Source organism: Phanerochaete carnosa, assembly GCF_000300595.1.
Source record: "Phanerochaete carnosa HHB-10118-sp unplaced genomic scaffold PHACAscaffold_2, whole genome shotgun sequence".
NCBI lineage: Eukaryota > Fungi > Basidiomycota > Agaricomycetes > Polyporales > Phanerochaetaceae > Phanerochaete > Phanerochaete carnosa.
The window spans coordinates 1,740,036-1,755,742 of NW_006767629.1; the positions used below are offsets into that span (position 1 = coordinate 1,740,036).

The window sequence follows — 15,707 nt, forward strand, 5'->3', positions numbered from 1 at the left end:
GGTATCGTGAACGGGGCGGGGAGTAAGGGCGCAGCCCGACCGCACGGATGAAGCCGATCAATGCGTCCCGTATTAGCTGTAGGCGCTTACACGACGCGATCTGCGAATTTCTTCTGTTTTTTGCTCCATGGTCTAGTGGCTAATTGCTATGGACAACCATCCCTTGAAAATTCTTCTACAATTGCACCTTGCTTCAGATACTCATGCTGTTCTTCATCTGCCCTATGTTCTCACCACTCTGAATGCCGAAGCATTGCAACCTTCAGCTCATACGCAAAAGTGGATAACTCGTATATACTCCCTGCTGCACTCCAAGGACGCCTCTGTCAGATGGGCCGGACTTTGCATCGCTCTGAGAACGTCCGTTAACTCTCGACCTGTGATGATAAAATGCGCTCAAAGTTGGATCACAGCGACTCTACCTGTGCTCTTAGTGCGTATCCTTTCGTTGCGTGCATGAACAATGCTCGTTGAACTGCGTATAATAGAAAAATGAGGCTCCCGCTGCCCTAAAAGCGACCATACGTCTCTTGAGATTTATTTTCGCTGAAGCCGTGAACTACCCGGAATTTCAACGTCAAGTGGCGACGCCAAATGTCCCGAAGCTCAGTTTAGCTCTCGTACCATTGGCTGAGAAGACAGACAACGAAGAGGTTCAAGTGAGTCCAGCCTATTTTTATTTTTATTCTAGACGTGACTGAGTACCCGAATAGGTGCTCGTTCTCGAGACTTTAACGCACTTAGTGCCACTCTATCCTACCCTTCATCGAGCTCTTCTCCAGTCGCTATCGAACCTAGCCCTTCGCTTCCTCAATGGCTCTGCGCCGAGGCCGACGCCAACTCCTCTCTTGCACTCAGCTTCTTCCTTATACTCCGTCCTGCATCACACTAGTGGCAAGGTCGGCGCTGGAAACCAGTGGAAAAAATCGTTGGATGATACACTCTCCTTCGCTTGGGGTGCCTTGCAAAATCTCCGGACTACATTTACGAATGCTGGTACGCGTTTAGCCTAGTGTTCAATATTCTGTTGCTGACATTTTTCTTAGGCTATGGACAGCAGCTCCCTCAGCAGCTTGGCACGAAAGAAGACCCGCCGATTTCTGTTGCTTTGCATCTCGACAGGCTGAAGGTTGCAGTCACGGTCCTCTGTGATCTCATGCAGTGGGTGTCCCCTATTTGCTTTGCTGTATTGCTCTCACAGACGTTCAGAACTTCGAATTTACGGCCGGTCTTGCTGCCTGTTGGATCGTTAGCGAAGCTCTGTGTCGCACTATTGTCTCGTACCACGGAGGAGCAGGTCGAAGGGTACATAGACCCTATCATCCACAGTCTAGAAATTTCTGTTGTACCTCATATCTGGGAGTTTGGTTGTTGCCTCACGGAGGGACTGGCGAAATGGTACGTCATACTAGCTCTTACTTCCCGTGGATAGCTGATGGATGTCTGTACTTAGTGCACAGATACACCTGACACCCCACCTACCGCAGATACTGCTCTATATCGCCAGGCACTTGGAAGGAGATTATACGCCGTATGTGAATCTCAGTACCATGAAGCTGACGGGCACTAATGGCCGCATCAGCGCAAGACGCATCCGTTTCTTGCGCGCAGCCTCAGCTTTGCTTGGACATTGCCCAGCGCTCAATGACCCTACACTTCCTTCAAGGCTAGCGCGCGCAGTATTGCCTTCGTTGGCCACTCTGCTGGCATCTCCGTCACATGCCCAACGAGATGACGGCATCAATGCCTCAGGTGCAAAGAGTCGGAAGGGCAAGAAGAGGGCCCGTGGCTATGAAGGTGACGAAGTATTCAGGAAACAAGAAATTGTTTGCCCAAATAGGGAGGATGGGGAAGTCGTGCTTGCTGCCCTGGACGGTACTATGCGTCTATGCAACACAGCATACTTTGTTGCTGATATCCATCTTTAGTATTCCAACGCCTTGTCCAGAGTGCTACACTGAACCCCGCCGTGCAGTCCATCATCGGCCGGGTCCTTCTTGCTTTGTATATCTCCCTTCCACAAATCCCACCCAGCCTGTTCTCTCTGAATTTGAGTTTATATGGCCAAGTCTATGAGGCTGTACAGCGCATCTGCATCGAAATTGGAATAGGGACTACCAGTACGATGAGCAAGAGTCTTAGCCTATTTATCGGAAATTCATTTCGAGGGTTTAAACCTGCGGTCAGTACCCTCGGCAAAGTCTTCTAGCCGAAATTATGAATTAACCCCTTCACTAGGGCGTCTTACGGGATATCGACCTGATGCTACACCCCCGCGTACCGCCATTAATCAGGGTTCTCCCACATGTCGAGATCCTGTCGCTTTTCCGTGCGGAAGAGGGCCAGGAAGAGAAAGATGCAAGGCGAGATTTGGGTCTGATTAGCAACGAAGAGGCACAGCCCGCAGCAAGCGACACAACCCCAAGCGCCACACCAATCGCCGCAGATACCGTGGACGTTAACGCCACTACCGATGCTGCGCCTCCGGTAATTCCCCGAACGGCGCAATCAAGTCTTGTAAAAACCCCACCTCCGCCTGCGTTAGTTGCGGCGGCACAGTCAGCGATGGACGCCACATCAACAAATGTGACATCGGCCGTGATGCCCTCGATTAACACACAGACGGCCTCCATGGTAGCGCTCCAGGCGACTGAGCCTCGCTTCTCGGGGTCTTCAACGCTTCCTCCCTCTCCGGGCCCGCTTCCGCCTTCGTCCAAAATTAGCCCATTTGTCTCTGCACCCCAGGTCTTGTCGATGACACCGGCTCAGCTGCCCACTGTGCCTGTGACGATGCAGATTAGTGAAGAAGATGAAAATGAGCCCATGCCTGCTATCAACCTCAGCTCGGATTCGGAAGAGGAGTAGAGCTCTGTAGGCAAGATGGGGCCGTGATAGTAGCGCAGAGAGGTTTGCCGTCGTTAATGTAGCCTGCTGCTGGCAGATATGCTACGTGCGTATACGCTTGACTCGCTCACTCGAGCCGCTATCCAGCGCTATGTCTTCGTCATTCGAGATCGCAGTGTCGTAATCTTCGGTGGGGACACTTAACCGGGGGATCTGTGAGAAGAGTGTCATAAATCGCACTCAATACCTTGTGGCGAGACGACGTACGGCATTTGACCAAGCCGCCGCTACCAGGTCATTTGTATCCAGGTACCGTGCGCGGTCAAAATATTGTTGCGCATCGCGGAGTGAGCGGCCTTCATTCGACACGTCCGCGGCTGGATTAGGTTGCGCTAAATAGAGACAGACGAGCCCCGCGTAAGCATGAAGCACGGAGTTCTCCTGGAATGGTGGAGAGGGGAGGTACCTGTCGCAATGTCAGCGAACGTGAAGCGGAAGTCAAACGGAACATACAGCTCGAGCTCATCCAGGGCACGCTTGTACTGCCGATGCACTATGAGGTGGAGTATCATCTCCTGGAGGACCGATTCCCTCTAGGAGAACGTGAGTTCGCGGTTAGCATCCAGAGTAGATGCGGCCACGCACGGCCTCGGGGAATTGCAGCATCATAGTGGCGAAATATCCCAGCCGGTCCCTGGCGGTCGTGGCAGAGTCTTCAGACTTGCCAATGAGCAATGCGCCAGTCCTCCACATTGCTTTCCAATTGACCTCTTTGCAGCGCACGAGAATAGCCCACGCTTTCTTCGCTCGTGCGAGGTCGTTGCGGTGTAGGCTCAGTTCCAAGATATCATACAGCCTGCGTATGTGGACCTTGCGTGCCGATAATGTCTGCTTCGCGCTGGGATATGCGAACAAGAACTTGTAGGAGTCAGACGACATCAAAGGTCTGGATCAAAGTTCGAAGGCCGACGTTTTCCTCGTTTGGATGCAGGGCGGAGTGATCTGGAAGGCGCCCTGTCACTCGTCGCAGGGGCCTGCCTTTCTGCATTCACTACACGTCGACATGGACGACGACCTCGATCTCGGTGCCTCAGTATGGAGCACAACTGGACGACTCTCCGTGTCTCTTCCTCCTCCAACTTTCTCAGAACCATCCCCCGCGCTGTCATCCTCGCAAGACGGCTTCGATGACTTCGACGAGTTTGGCACCCCAGCAGAAACCATTGCCGCGTCCTCAGAGGGAGCTGATGATGATTTTGGAGATTTCGGAGACTTTGGCGAGGTTGCTCATGCGGCAGACGTCCCGGCGTTCGATGATTCAGCCTTCCAAGAAAGCATATCGACACCGCGCCCGTCGAACGGCTGGCGGCCCTTGCGAGTTGACCCCACATCCACCAGAGATGATCTGCAACAGCAGATTGACAGTATTCTGAGGCCTCTTTGGTCTGGAGACAATCCATCCTTCTTCACTGATGATCCAATACGCCAATCCGAAGGCCTTAGCCAAGTTTTGGTGACGAGAGAAAGGTACTTCTTTCGTGACATAGTATAGCTTGGTCTGTATCTTAAATCGCAGATTGCCCCAGTCGTCAATTATATGATTTGCTTCTACCAGCAACTCAGCCGAGCTTCAAGCCTGTGAATTGGACGCGTTCACGTATCCGGCGACAGCATCTCATCACCCTTGGTATCCCCGTGAACCTCGACGAAGTCTTACCAAGGGCAGGCCCGAAGCTACCAACACTCGAGATTCATACGAGGCCGACATCTGCTCCTCCCGCGCCATATACTGCACCAGTGCCGAGACCCTCGGCTCCCGTTTCACGAGTTGGCACGCCGCGCTCAGGGACGCCTCAGCCAGGGGTGCGGAGCACCGCTCTGGCGGCTGCTCAAACGAAGCTCGGCCCTCAGCCAGAGCTAGACGAGGCAAAGATAAACGAACTACTCTCCATCGACACCGGTGCGACTTTCTGCCATACAAATCTCCCTGTCAGACTGACTCGAGAGACAGACAGCCTTCTGCTGGCTCCAGTGGACAGGCTCAACAAGCACATTGCGGATCTCAAGGAGCACACTGCGAGTACTTCAACCCTGTTGACGTATCTATTGCAGATGCGGGATGCGCTCCAGCAAGATTCGGAGACGTATAATAAGGTCATTGGTGAGCTTGTAGGGGAGGCACAGAAAATCAAAACGGGGAAGCGGACAGGATCACTTCGCCGTGGAAGCGGTATGGCGTAGCACCCTGCTTTGTTGTATAACATTGGCTCTGAAGCTTGTATACTATGTAAACCATAACCATGAACATATTGGACAACAAGCGGCTGGCGTCTCAGTAAATATCCCTGCTACTCGCTTGGGCGCTCTCTTAGACGTCGCCCGTGGATGGGCGCCTAAAGAAAATTAGGTGAGTGTGATGTAAGCGCCCGTGGTAGGATCCTCGAATTCGCTCTAAGTCACTCTGCTCGAGGAGCTCAGTCTGGTTGGTCACTCTCAACTTGCCTGAATCCTGCATTCGGCCATGAACATCGCACACTCCTTTCCTGCCACCGTCCAGAGCATCTCCTTCTCCTTCCTAGCCACTGAGGATGTCCGGCGCATCTCTGCGAAGCAAATAGTCAATCCAAATCTCCTGGACGAGCTTAACCGACCCACCTCTGGTGGTCTATATGACCCAGCACTCGGGCCAAGTGATAAGCAGGACATGTGAGTCCTATGCTGTTATTTGCACTACGTGTACCAACTCTTCGCAGTTGTGCGACATGCCGTCTGTCCTACTTCACTTGCCCTGGTCACTTCGGGCATATCGAACTCCCTGCGCCAGTTTTCCATCCGCTATTCATGGGGAAGATGTATGATGTCCTGCGGGGCACATGTCTGTTCTGCCACAAGTTCAAGGCGAATCCGTACATGGTATGTACGGGTCAATTATGATTATGTGCTCTAACATGACCCGTAATAGATCTGCAAATTCCAAGGCAAATTGCGTTTGCTTGAGCACGGCCTCCTTCTCCCTGCTAAGATGCTGGATGACCTACGAGTGACCTCTGAGAAGAAGGGCAAGCTGGAGGGCGATGAAGATGACGAGCCGACTGAGACCTTCGAAAACTATCAAATGCGAGTCAACGCTTTCGTAGCAGCACACCTTACTGGTGCTTCTTCCAGCAAACGCGATGACTATAAGGACACTCAGGTCTATCAGGAGCGTAAAGCTGTCATGCACGAATTTCTTAAGGCGACCATCACGAAGAAGTGCCAGAATCCCAGCTGTGGCGCGTGAGTGTTGTTCATGTGCACTTCATTTAGACCCCCTAAGCGGACAGTTTGTTTTAAGGCATGCTTATACTTTTCGCAAGGAGGGCCACACGAAGATCATCGAGTACGACTTGTCAGCGAAGCAGAAGGCACGGCACGATATCATTGACCTCAAGCGTTCTAACATCCTTGACGCCGAGCGTGCTAGCCGTGGCGTCAAGCCTGCACACTCACCGTCCTACTCGCGAACAAACGAGCAAGGCGATTCCGGAACGGACTCCGAGGCAGAGGGTGAGGATGTCTGGTCAGAGGACGAGGAGCAAAACCCAGCAGTCACCCATCACCAGCTGCCGAAGTCTGCTAGCGGTAAGGTGAAGACCTCTCGAGGACGAAATGAGCGGGTCATGGCTCCCATTGAGTGTCGGGCACATCTACGGCAGTTATTCGAGAAGGAATCCGTGATGTGCTCTCTTCTGTTTGGTCGACATGGGCCCTTTGCCCCCCTTACCCCACATAGACTGTCCTTGGCCTCCGCTGATATGTTCTTCCTGGAAGTCCTCCCCGTCGCGCCCACCCGCTTCCGTCCACCTGCGAAGATGAACGATATGCTTTTCGAACATCCTCAAAACGAGCTGTTGACTCGGGTGCTCACAGCGTCCTACAGGCTACGCGAGCTGAGCCAGAGCTTGCATGCGGCCTCCGAGAAGGGCTCGTCTGCAGACGAAGCTACTAAGGACACGCTCTTACAGCAGCTTCTGGACAATCTTATCCAGCTCCAGGTTCATGTCAACAGTTTCATTGACAGCAGCAAGAACCCCCAGCCAGTGCGACAAGGCAAGCTCCCGCCGTCTGGCGTGAAGCAGCTGTTAGAGAAGAAAGAGGGTCTTTTCCGGAAACACATGATGGTATGATCTTCGCCTGTTTCTCTCACACACGACATAATCCTGACCGGTCAATTAGGGCAAGCGTGTCAACTATGCCGCGCGTTCTGTTATCTCCCCCGACGTGAATATCGAGCCCAATGAAATTGGCATTCCTCCGGTCTTCGCGCGCAAGCTCACATTCCCTGAGCCGGTGACACCTATCAACTTCCATGAGATGCGGGCTTTGGTGATTGCGGGCCCTCGTAGTTATCCTGGCGCCACGATGGTCGAGTATGAAGACGGACACCTGCAATTCCTGGTAAGTACTACTCAAACGTGTATGGTGCTTTTCTGACATGAGCAAGGGTTATAGGATAATTTATCGGTGGAGCAGCGTACAGCCGTCGCTAACCAGCTACTAACGCCGCAGGAAGGCGATCATGGGTCATCGCGGTCTGGCTTGCGGACGCGTACGGCCGCCGTCAACAAGAAGGTCTACAGACATCTGCGGGATGGAGACCAGTTGATTCTGAACCGACAGCCTACCCTGCACAAACCGAGCATGATGGTTCACAAGGCCAAGGTGCTGCAGGGCGAGAAGACGATTCGGATGCATTACGCTAATTGGTAGGTTGAATATCTTCTAACCCGATTCAGCTGTGTATTGAATTGCTCGATGACAGTAATTCGTATAATGGTATGGGCAAGCAAGCATCTCTTCTTCTTTACTCTGGTCGCTAACCTCAGAAATGTTTCACAGCTGACTTCGATGGTGATGGTACGTAGCTGAGCTACGCGTGTATCGGACCAAGGCTGATGCCGATTTTTAGAAATGAATATTCATTTCCCTCGTGAGTTCTTATGACGCACTGCCTCTCGGCTTATATCTCACTCCTTGTCCAGAGAACCAAGTCGCTCGCGCTGAGGCTATGATGATAGCTAACACTGATAACCAATACTTGGTCCCAACGTCAGGCAAGCCGCTGCGGGGCCTTATCCAGGATCACGTAGTGGCTGGTGTCTGGATGACTGCGCAAGACACATTCTTTAGTCGGGAGGAATATTTCCAATTGCTCTATGGTGCGCTCCGACCAGAAGGGTCCTCGGGTCATCACAGTGGACGTCTGGTAACGCTCTCACCCACCATCTGGAAGCCGAAGCCTCTTTGGACAGGAAAGCAGATCGTGAGTTATATCTTCTGGTAAAGTGATCCCAGTCTGATGTGAACTGTCAGATTTCCACTGTCATGCTGAATATTACCCCGAGTAACGCTAAGGGCTTGAATCTCACGGCGAAGGCCAAGGTTCCCGGCCAACTGTGGGGCAAGGACTCAAAGGAGGACACAGTCATTATCGTCGACGGCGAGCTTCTCTGTGGTGTTCTTGACAAGTCGGCATTTGGTGCTACAGATTTCGGCTTGGTCCACTCTGTCTACGAGCTCTACGGTGCCGATGTTGCTGGTACTCTGCTCGGCGTCCTCAGTCGGCTCTTCACGAAGTTCCTGCAACATCGCGCCTTCACTTGCCGAGTGGACGATTTGGCGCTCACTCCCGAGGGCAGTGCGATGCGGAAAGAGCTCGTTCGCAAGGGCGCAGACCTCGGCACGGAAGGAGCTATCGAGAATTTCCCGTCTCTCGCCTCCCTTCCAGATAACGAGAAGCCTGCCCAGCTGCGGGCGCTGCTCGAAGATGTGCTACGCGACGACAACAAGATGGCCGGTCTGGATATGACTGTCAAGAGCAAACTCGCTAAGCTCACGAAGTCTATCGCGGACGCTGTAATGCCTCATGGCCTCCTGCGCCAATTCCCCCATAATCACATGCAGGCTATGACACAATCCGGTGCTAAGGGCAGTGCGGTCAACGCTCAGCAGATCTCGTGCGCTCTCGGCCAGCAAGAGCTAGAAGGCCGACGTGTTCCTGTTATGGTCAGTGGCAAGACGCTGCCGTCGTTTAAGCCATTTGAGACGAAAGCCATTGCCGGTGGTTACGTCGCCAGTCGCTTCTTAACCGGCGTTAAGCCACAGGAGTTCTTCTTCCACTGTATGGCCGGTCGAGAGGGTCTCATCGATACCGCCGTTAAGACGTCGCGGTCCGGATACCTTCAACGGTGTCTGATCAAGCATTTGGAGGGCATTCGTGCTCACTACGACAACAGCGTGCGCGGCAGCGACGGTTCTCTCTACCAGTTTCACTATGGAGGCGACGGCATGGACGTCACCAGGCAGAAGCACCTGTACCAGTTCGACTTCTTCGCTCGCAATGAGGAGTCCGCTGTTAACAAATACAAGCCCCGTGATGTTCTGCCCCACATCGACCAGAAGCTGGCCGAAGAGCACATGAAGAAGCTTCTGAAGAGCAAGCGAAAAGGCCTCGACCCCGGAGAGCCGACGCTGTCCACGTACAACCCTGCGCGGTTCTTGGGTAGCACGTCCGAGAAGTTCGCAGAAAAGGTCGAGGAGTACGCTAAGCTCCTGAAGGAGAAGACCAAGCAGGATGCCAACATCAAGATGCGCAAGCCATACATCCACCCAAGGCACTTCAAGCTCCTCATGAATGTCAAGTATATGCGCAGTCTTGTTGATCCTGGTGAGGCTGTCGGCCTGCTGGCTTCTCAAGGGTATGCCCCACTCCGCTCTAGGTCGTCGAACTAGCTTTGCTTAAGGTTGTGATAGCGTTGGCGAGCCATCCACTCAGATGACCCTTAATACCTTCCACTTCGCTGGTAAGTTCCATCGATAGTGAACATGACGACAGCGCTCACACCCCACAAGGGCATGGTGCCGCAAACGTTACGCTCGGTATTCCTCGTCTCCGAGAGATTGTTATGACCGCCTCACGCAAGCCGAAGACTCCATCGATGACCATGGCCGTCCGGAAGGGCGTCTCGCTGAAAGACATCGATACGTTCTGCAAAAGGGCCGGGCGCCTGACCCTTTCGCAGGTTGTGGACAAGGTTACCGTCAAAGAGACCTTGGCGTCCAACGGCGGCTCTCGAACAAAAGATTTCTCCATCGAGCTCTCTTTCTATCTGCGACAAGACTATCAAGCTGAGTACGATGTCCAGCCTTCCGAGATACTGTCGGCGTTCGGGACGAAATTCCCGTTAATCCTCAAGCGAGAGATTCAGAACGAGCTGAAAAAACTAGATCAAGACATGAAGTCTCAGATGGGAGAAATTGGTAAGGGCAAGAGCGTCCGGGAACGGGTAGGAGAAGCCGAAGCGGAAACGGGTGGCGAGGAGTTCGAGGAGGGTCGTACTGGACGGGGCGGCAGGGACGAGGATGAAACGAGCGAAGTGGGCGATGGCGACGCTGCGGCCACCAAGAGGCAACGCCAATCCGAAGAGCAGGCCACGTACAGCGATGACGAAGACGAAGACGATGCCATGGAGCAGTACGACGATGATGCGATCGAAGCTGCGTACGCCTCAGCAGGCGAGAGCGATGACGAGGATGTCGGCGCCGATAACGCGATGGAAGTCGAAGACCTCAGCAACCAGGCTGAGGCCGTCGAACAGACCTTCATGCAGAACTTCTCGTATACGAAAGCGTTCAGCTTCCGGGACTCTGGATGCACAATCGACCTTCAGGTACGCACGCCGTCTCCAGGCATGGGCAACAAGAGATTGACACACTTCCCCAGTTTTCTTCAGACATGCCGAAGTTGCTACTCGTTGGTATTGTCGAGAAGACATGTACGAAGACCGTTATCAGGGAGGTCCCTGGTATCATGGACTGCTTCAAGAACAAGGAGGAGGAGAATGGTGAAACGACCTACAAGGCGCGTCACACGGATTCCACACTGCTATTCCATCTTACATCTGTTTTAGATGACCACGAACGGTTCGAACATCTCTGGGATTTGGCAATTCGCTTGCGGCGATGAGGAAAGCTTGATTGATGAAAATTCCATCGAGTCGAATGATATCTATGCCATCTTGGCGACATACGGTGTAGAAGCGGCTCGTGCTGCAATCTTGCGCGAGGTCGGTGGCGTCTTTAACGTGTACAAGATTGATGTCGACAGCAGGCATCTTGAGCTCATCGCTGACTACATGGTACGTAAATGACCTGTTCCTCTTTGATTCTTCCATAGCTCACCGGTCTTTGCAGACCTTCGACGGCGGTTACAAGCCCTTCAACAGATCCGGTATCTCCACTAACCCGTCACCGCTACTCAAGGCATCCTACGAGACTACTGCCTCGTTCCTCTCAGATGCCGCACTACACGGCGACTTCGACGACCTCACAACGCCCTCAGGTAATATCGTGGCTGGACGCCTCAGCCTTACAGGGACGGGTGTTTTCGACGTTGTGACGCCCATAGAGGCATCCTGAAAAGTCTCACGACCTGTCTGTGCTGTCGCATGTATATATTATATATCTTACAGTGGGTTAGTTTGTAATAGTTGCACTCCACTATGTGACTAGTGCCTTCTTTGGAACCATGAATACGGTCCTCAATCGTCACCCAAGTCCCACGGGTCTATTGTCCACGCTGGCATGCGCTCGCGGGTTGCCATCGCGCCCAGGCACGCTACCGCATTACGGGGACATAAGGGCAGCATGATGAGCAGGAAATCGGGCATGTTCCATACCATGTCTCGCGCCTGACCGGACGCTCGATCGCTGAGAGAGTGTATGTCTGTCGGACCCGGGAGCCTAGTGTCATATGCGGGCCAAGAGCGCACCACCGCCGCAGCGTGGTGAAAGATGGTCGGGGTCTCCGACTTTTGGATTACGCTTGTTTGACATAGCACGATGGCGTCGATGTAGCCTGGTTTGTGCATCGGAGATTGGCATCGGCATAAATATGTGCAGGGACGAAGGCAACACGCACTTACGGAACACTCGATTGACGGAGCCTAAACGGGAGCTTTCTGAGAACGGATTAGCGTCTCGCCCTGAGATGCGAAATTATTCAGTTCTCAGACAATTCACCCGCCCGGAGGGGGTCCAGCGACCTCGAATCAAGAGTCCCCCAGAGGCGATAAGGCGTTTTTGCTAGCGCTCTGTGGAGTGGCTGTACCGACCAACCAAGCCAGGACGCCGCTTTGGTGGACTGTCCAGACGCTGCGCACCGATGACGGATTTCTGAGATGCCGTCAGCATCCAGTGAGGGCAAACAAGCACACACTAACCGACTTCAAACATATAAAAAGCCGACGCGAATGTGTCGGCCCAGCACAAACTCAACACACAGCTCACTCGACCAGTCTCAGTTCACGCCACACTCTTCACCATGTGCAAATATCGTCGGTACGTCTCGAAGCTCACAATCCCGTTGGCGAGTCATTGAATTTGTCAACCAGAGTTAGGAACGTTTACCTGTAAGACATTACTGGCATTACCGGCACATGCTTCGACCATGCTGACCATTTTCGCCACCAGTCAGTGCGGGCATGGGTTGAACTTGGTAGGTTTCATGCTGTCTCGCCACTTCAGCTCGCTAAGCGTTGACTATTGCAGCCTGAGGTGGAGGTGTGTCAGTCTGGCTCGGCATCGGGCCCACAGCTGACCGACATGCCGTAGATCAATTGCGAGCAAAACAACTGTGTCTTCAGCAATAATCACCCTCCTACCTGCACAGGCGACCAATGTCGCAACGGATGTTGGCAGTAGTAAGGCCACGCCGTCGTGAGTTTCGTGCATCGCTGACCTATCCTACAGCCATCAATTCCCTGAACAATACTGTAAGTATATTTCATACAAGCCGTTTGTACAGCCTAACTTGCTTGGAGCAGCGCCCAATATCAACAACTGGTGTCCAAATTGCCTCAAGGCACGGGGTTCTTAGGTGCGCGCCGACGTCGGACGGCGCCACGACGGTACGCCGACGCGGGATGATGGGTATCTTGTCTGGGCATGTTGTGCCATGATGTAGTGCAATTCGTTAAGAACTAATTGTTATGCTATGGCTGTGAAGCTGTGCGGGCAGATCGTGCACAGCGGGGAGATCGGCCTGCGCTACGAGATGAGCGTGATTAGACAGACAAATCTAACCCACGTCCCTTGTGTCATCTGCACTGGGATCTGCGGGGAATAAGCGATAGCTACATCAAGACATCAGCGCCAGCTAACACAGACTGGAAACGTAGATACAGCGGTTCGTACATCAATCCTCGTCCTTGATATCATGCTTTTGCTTCAGCTGTGCCAATTCCTCCTCCCTTCGAGCCAGATCGGCCTTTGCCGCAGCAGCGTCTTGTTTCGCAGGCATATGGTACAGAACGACGATATACCGTTCCTGGAGATGGAAGCCGTTCAGGTGATCCAGAGCATTCTTGGCCTGCCCAGTGCGAATCAGCAGATGAATCTCTCCGAGACAAAGTGTACGTACATCCATCACGTCGTCAAACACGACAAATGCGGTCCCCCGCGTCTTCTGCTCACTCCCAACGCGAATCTGGCGGATACTGCCGTACCGCCCGAAGAGGTCGTAGAGGTCTTCTCCCGTAATTTGGTAGTTCAAATTCTTGACAAACAAGATCCTGTTAGCTCCTGGGGGGAGCTTAGCCTGTGGAAAGTCTGAGTTAGCCCATAATTTCTTGAAAATAACGCCGACGGGGACTTACCGTTGGTCTTGCGAGCGCCATGTTGGTGGTATAGGTCAGAGCTGTTGCCGGGCGGCCAACGCCACCGCGGGCAACAGCTGATCGCTTGCCTAATCCGGAAGGTAAGTTTAAATTGTACATTATTCACGCTTCATTGGCAGATATACTAACCCTCACGCTTTCAAGCTCACTCCATGCGTACAAAGCGCAAAAAATACTCAGTATATTGCTTCCATGTCTCGCTGGGGACTGCGCAACTTTAAGGAGGGGACGCGGCAGAGCGTGGGTGTGCGCCGTGCCAGTACTACGCAGTGCCGGAGGAGCGGAGCAGCGACACACTCTATTCAGGCGTGAATTCGGATCAGGTTAAGTAAAGTGGTCAAATCCTCCGTAGAAACCATATGGCACTGCGGGGTTCTGCGGTATGCTCCGGATCTGGGCTGTGAAGCCGTTACTCGCCGCTGAACCGACAGCTGTTGCACCATGGTCTCGAATGCCGACAGGGAATAAGTTAACCGGAGCAACCCTGTGCAAAGTACGGCATAATAGCAACAACAGCCACATAGTGGCCTCGGACATGTTTTACGCCGATTTACCTAATGGCCTGGATGCAGGGGATGTAGCCATTGTCCTTGAGTCGGGCCCTCGGAAGCTACGTGATGGGAATCAGGACGATCAAAACGGTAATTCTTAGCAGATAGAGCAGACGGTTCGAAAGACGCGAGATTCAAGATTGCAGCGTTGTCATGGAAGGGCATAAGACAAGGTCCACGGTGCGTCCGTACCATGCCACCTGATATATGACGTGCATGCTAGTAGACCCCACTTCGCCCGGCAAGGCAGGACTTGATGATCAAGGCGGTCTGACTCACCAACTAGTACCAGTATTTGAGCCGAACGTCCCAGCAGCATGGTAAAGGTGAGGAGATGGAGACCCTTCAAGATTTTCTGGAACAATCTTAGCGCTACCGGACCAGCCTGAGCTCTCAGGTCGGACATTCGGCGCTGGCACTCATACCAGCTGACTCGCGGTCTGGACACGAGGCTCCGCAGCGGAAGACGGAAGAAGTCTGCCCTATGATACAAGAGGCTGGAACAGTGGTTGGCACGCAGCTACAAGCCATCCAGTCACACGCAACGATTAAGCACCGGTAGGCACCTCTCGAACGCTATGCTGAGTTCCGTGATATCATACACAAGATAGGAGCGAGCGACGAGGTAGGCAGCCTCGTTGCGCGAGAAAAAAGGCGATGCACACCGGGAAAATATCAGCCGAATCAAGGCGTACTGAGTCAAACGTGTCGGCATAATTTATGCGCGAGAGGGACATCGTCTAGGCTGATGCCACCATCTGCCCGTGATTCATTGGTGACGCGATTCAAAGGCAGCAAGCGAAGAGCGGCTGATAGCGACTACCGATATGGTCTCCTGTCAGTATCCCTTCAGCATGAGTTCTGTAAGTACCCACAAGGCTACAACCACTCATCTTTCCTCGGAAGCTGACCATGCACTGGCATGTGCCAAATTTTAGAGTCCGCACTCACTGCATGTAAGGAACTCAGCGGTGATAGGCCCTGCTGAGAAGATAGCACCATATTCGAAGGAATGCTCTCTGAAGATCGCTGCCAAATGTCTTCACTACCAAATTTGTCGGACTCACTCGAGCATACTATAACCATTACCATTACCCGGGACCGGCGCGTGCAGATCGCCCATTGGTGGCTTCTGGAAGGCTGAGTAGCGGTTCCTAGCCTGCGCAGGGCGCAAGAGAAAATAATTAGCAAAGTGCAGTGAAAAAGTTCTGTTAGATTACCGCTCGTTGGTGGTCATTGGTGGCAGGCATAGGAAGTAATTTGAATACACTGGTCTCAAACCGTCGGATACACCGCTTCGCCTTTATGCGAGAGAAGACAACCGCACAGCCGCACCGCAGCGATGCCACCGGAGAGAGCCCGAAAGTCTGAGCTTGTCTTCGTTAAAAATGTTAACCTCGCGCGAGAGTCGTGGTAGCCCGGTATCCTTCTTCGCCATGTGTACTGGTGGTCACTGGCCGTCGGTGATATGAACCTCGGTCCAGGTTGCCATTGGAGGCTTCTCGCGTCCCGCCACCTGCGTCCCAGCAGAGAATAGAGATAGCAGACGGGAGATGAGCGACGCGGGTATTCCGACATAGCAACTTATTCAAGATTG

At 53.1% G+C, this 15,707-nt stretch overlaps 5 protein-coding genes across 5 annotated transcripts; 3 read left to right on the forward strand and 2 right to left on the reverse strand.

Annotated features, from left to right (window-relative positions):
* Window positions 1–137: 137 nt before the first annotated feature.
* PHACADRAFT_113693 (uncharacterized protein) lies at window positions 138–3,066 on the forward strand. The gene is made up of 9 exons (XM_007391763.1): window positions 138–433; window positions 489–659; window positions 714–1,002; window positions 1,086–1,161; window positions 1,210–1,398; window positions 1,454–1,531; window positions 1,583–1,875; window positions 1,929–2,182; window positions 2,239–3,066. The coding sequence occupies exons 1-9, from the start codon at window positions 149–151 to the stop codon at window positions 2,863–2,865; spliced, it is 2,262 nt and encodes a 753-aa protein (XP_007391825.1). The 5' UTR covers window positions 138–148; the 3' UTR covers window positions 2,866–3,066.
* Window positions 3,067–3,084: 18 nt separating this feature from the next.
* Window positions 3,085–3,783, reverse strand: PHACADRAFT_85783 (uncharacterized protein; the record flags this gene model as incomplete). The annotated part of the gene is made up of 3 exons (XM_007391764.1): window positions 3,085–3,310; window positions 3,358–3,437; window positions 3,490–3,783. The coding sequence occupies 3 exons, from the start codon at window positions 3,781–3,783 to the stop codon at window positions 3,085–3,087; spliced, it is 600 nt and encodes a 199-aa protein (XP_007391826.1).
* A 65-nt stretch (window positions 3,784–3,848) lies between these two features.
* PHACADRAFT_181253 (uncharacterized protein) lies at window positions 3,849–5,166 on the forward strand. The gene is made up of 2 exons (XM_007391765.1): window positions 3,849–4,371; window positions 4,431–5,166. The coding sequence occupies exons 1-2, from the start codon at window positions 3,908–3,910 to the stop codon at window positions 5,083–5,085; spliced, it is 1,119 nt and encodes a 372-aa protein (XP_007391827.1). The 5' UTR covers window positions 3,849–3,907; the 3' UTR covers window positions 5,086–5,166.
* A 101-nt stretch (window positions 5,167–5,267) lies between these two features.
* PHACADRAFT_169748 (uncharacterized protein) lies at window positions 5,268–11,677 on the forward strand. Its single transcript, XM_007391766.1, has 16 exons — window positions 5,268–5,550; window positions 5,598–5,757; window positions 5,807–6,120; window positions 6,179–7,004; window positions 7,060–7,281; window positions 7,336–7,589; window positions 7,646–7,659; window positions 7,723–7,740; window positions 7,793–7,813; window positions 7,866–8,146; window positions 8,197–9,581; window positions 9,637–9,686; window positions 9,736–10,553; window positions 10,607–10,744; window positions 10,794–11,021; window positions 11,077–11,677. Exons 1-16 carry the CDS (start codon window positions 5,366–5,368, stop codon window positions 11,299–11,301), a joined length of 5,139 nt encoding a protein of 1,712 aa, XP_007391828.1. The 5' UTR covers window positions 5,268–5,365; the 3' UTR covers window positions 11,302–11,677.
* A 426-nt stretch (window positions 11,678–12,103) lies between these two features.
* On the reverse strand, window positions 12,104–13,559 carry PHACADRAFT_205445 (uncharacterized protein; the record flags this gene model as incomplete). Its single annotated transcript, XM_007391767.1, has 3 exons — window positions 12,104–13,252; window positions 13,304–13,480; window positions 13,539–13,559. 3 exons carry the CDS (start codon window positions 13,557–13,559, stop codon window positions 13,079–13,081), a joined length of 372 nt encoding a protein of 123 aa, XP_007391829.1. The 3' UTR covers window positions 12,104–13,078.
* Between the last annotated feature and the right edge of the window lie 2,148 nt (window positions 13,560–15,707).

Excerpts from the sequence above, each read along its gene's own strand:
- PHACADRAFT_113693 (XM_007391763.1), top strand. The coding sequence starts at position 149 with ATGGACAACCATCCCTTGAAAATTCTTCTACAATTGCACCTTGCTTCA. Across the intron at positions 434-488 it reads CGACTCTACCTGTGCTCTTA|AAAAATGAGGCTCCCGCTGC; the intron begins GTGCGTATCCTT and ends TGCGTATAATAG. Across the intron at positions 1,399-1,453 it reads ACGGAGGGACTGGCGAAATG|TGCACAGATACACCTGACAC; the intron begins GTACGTCATACT and ends GTCTGTACTTAG.
- PHACADRAFT_181253 (XM_007391765.1), top strand. The coding sequence starts at position 3,908 with ATGGACGACGACCTCGATCTCGGTGCCTCAGTATGGAGCACAACTGGA. Across the intron at positions 4,372-4,430 it reads GTTTTGGTGACGAGAGAAAG|TCGTCAATTATATGATTTGC; the intron begins GTACTTCTTTCG and ends AGATTGCCCCAG.
- PHACADRAFT_169748 (XM_007391766.1), top strand. The coding sequence starts at position 5,366 with ATGAACATCGCACACTCCTTTCCTGCCACCGTCCAGAGCATCTCCTTC. Across the intron at positions 8,147-8,196 it reads TTTGGACAGGAAAGCAGATC|ATTTCCACTGTCATGCTGAA; the intron begins GTGAGTTATATC and ends GTGAACTGTCAG. Across the intron at positions 11,022-11,076 it reads AGCTCATCGCTGACTACATG|ACCTTCGACGGCGGTTACAA; the intron begins GTACGTAAATGA and ends CGGTCTTTGCAG.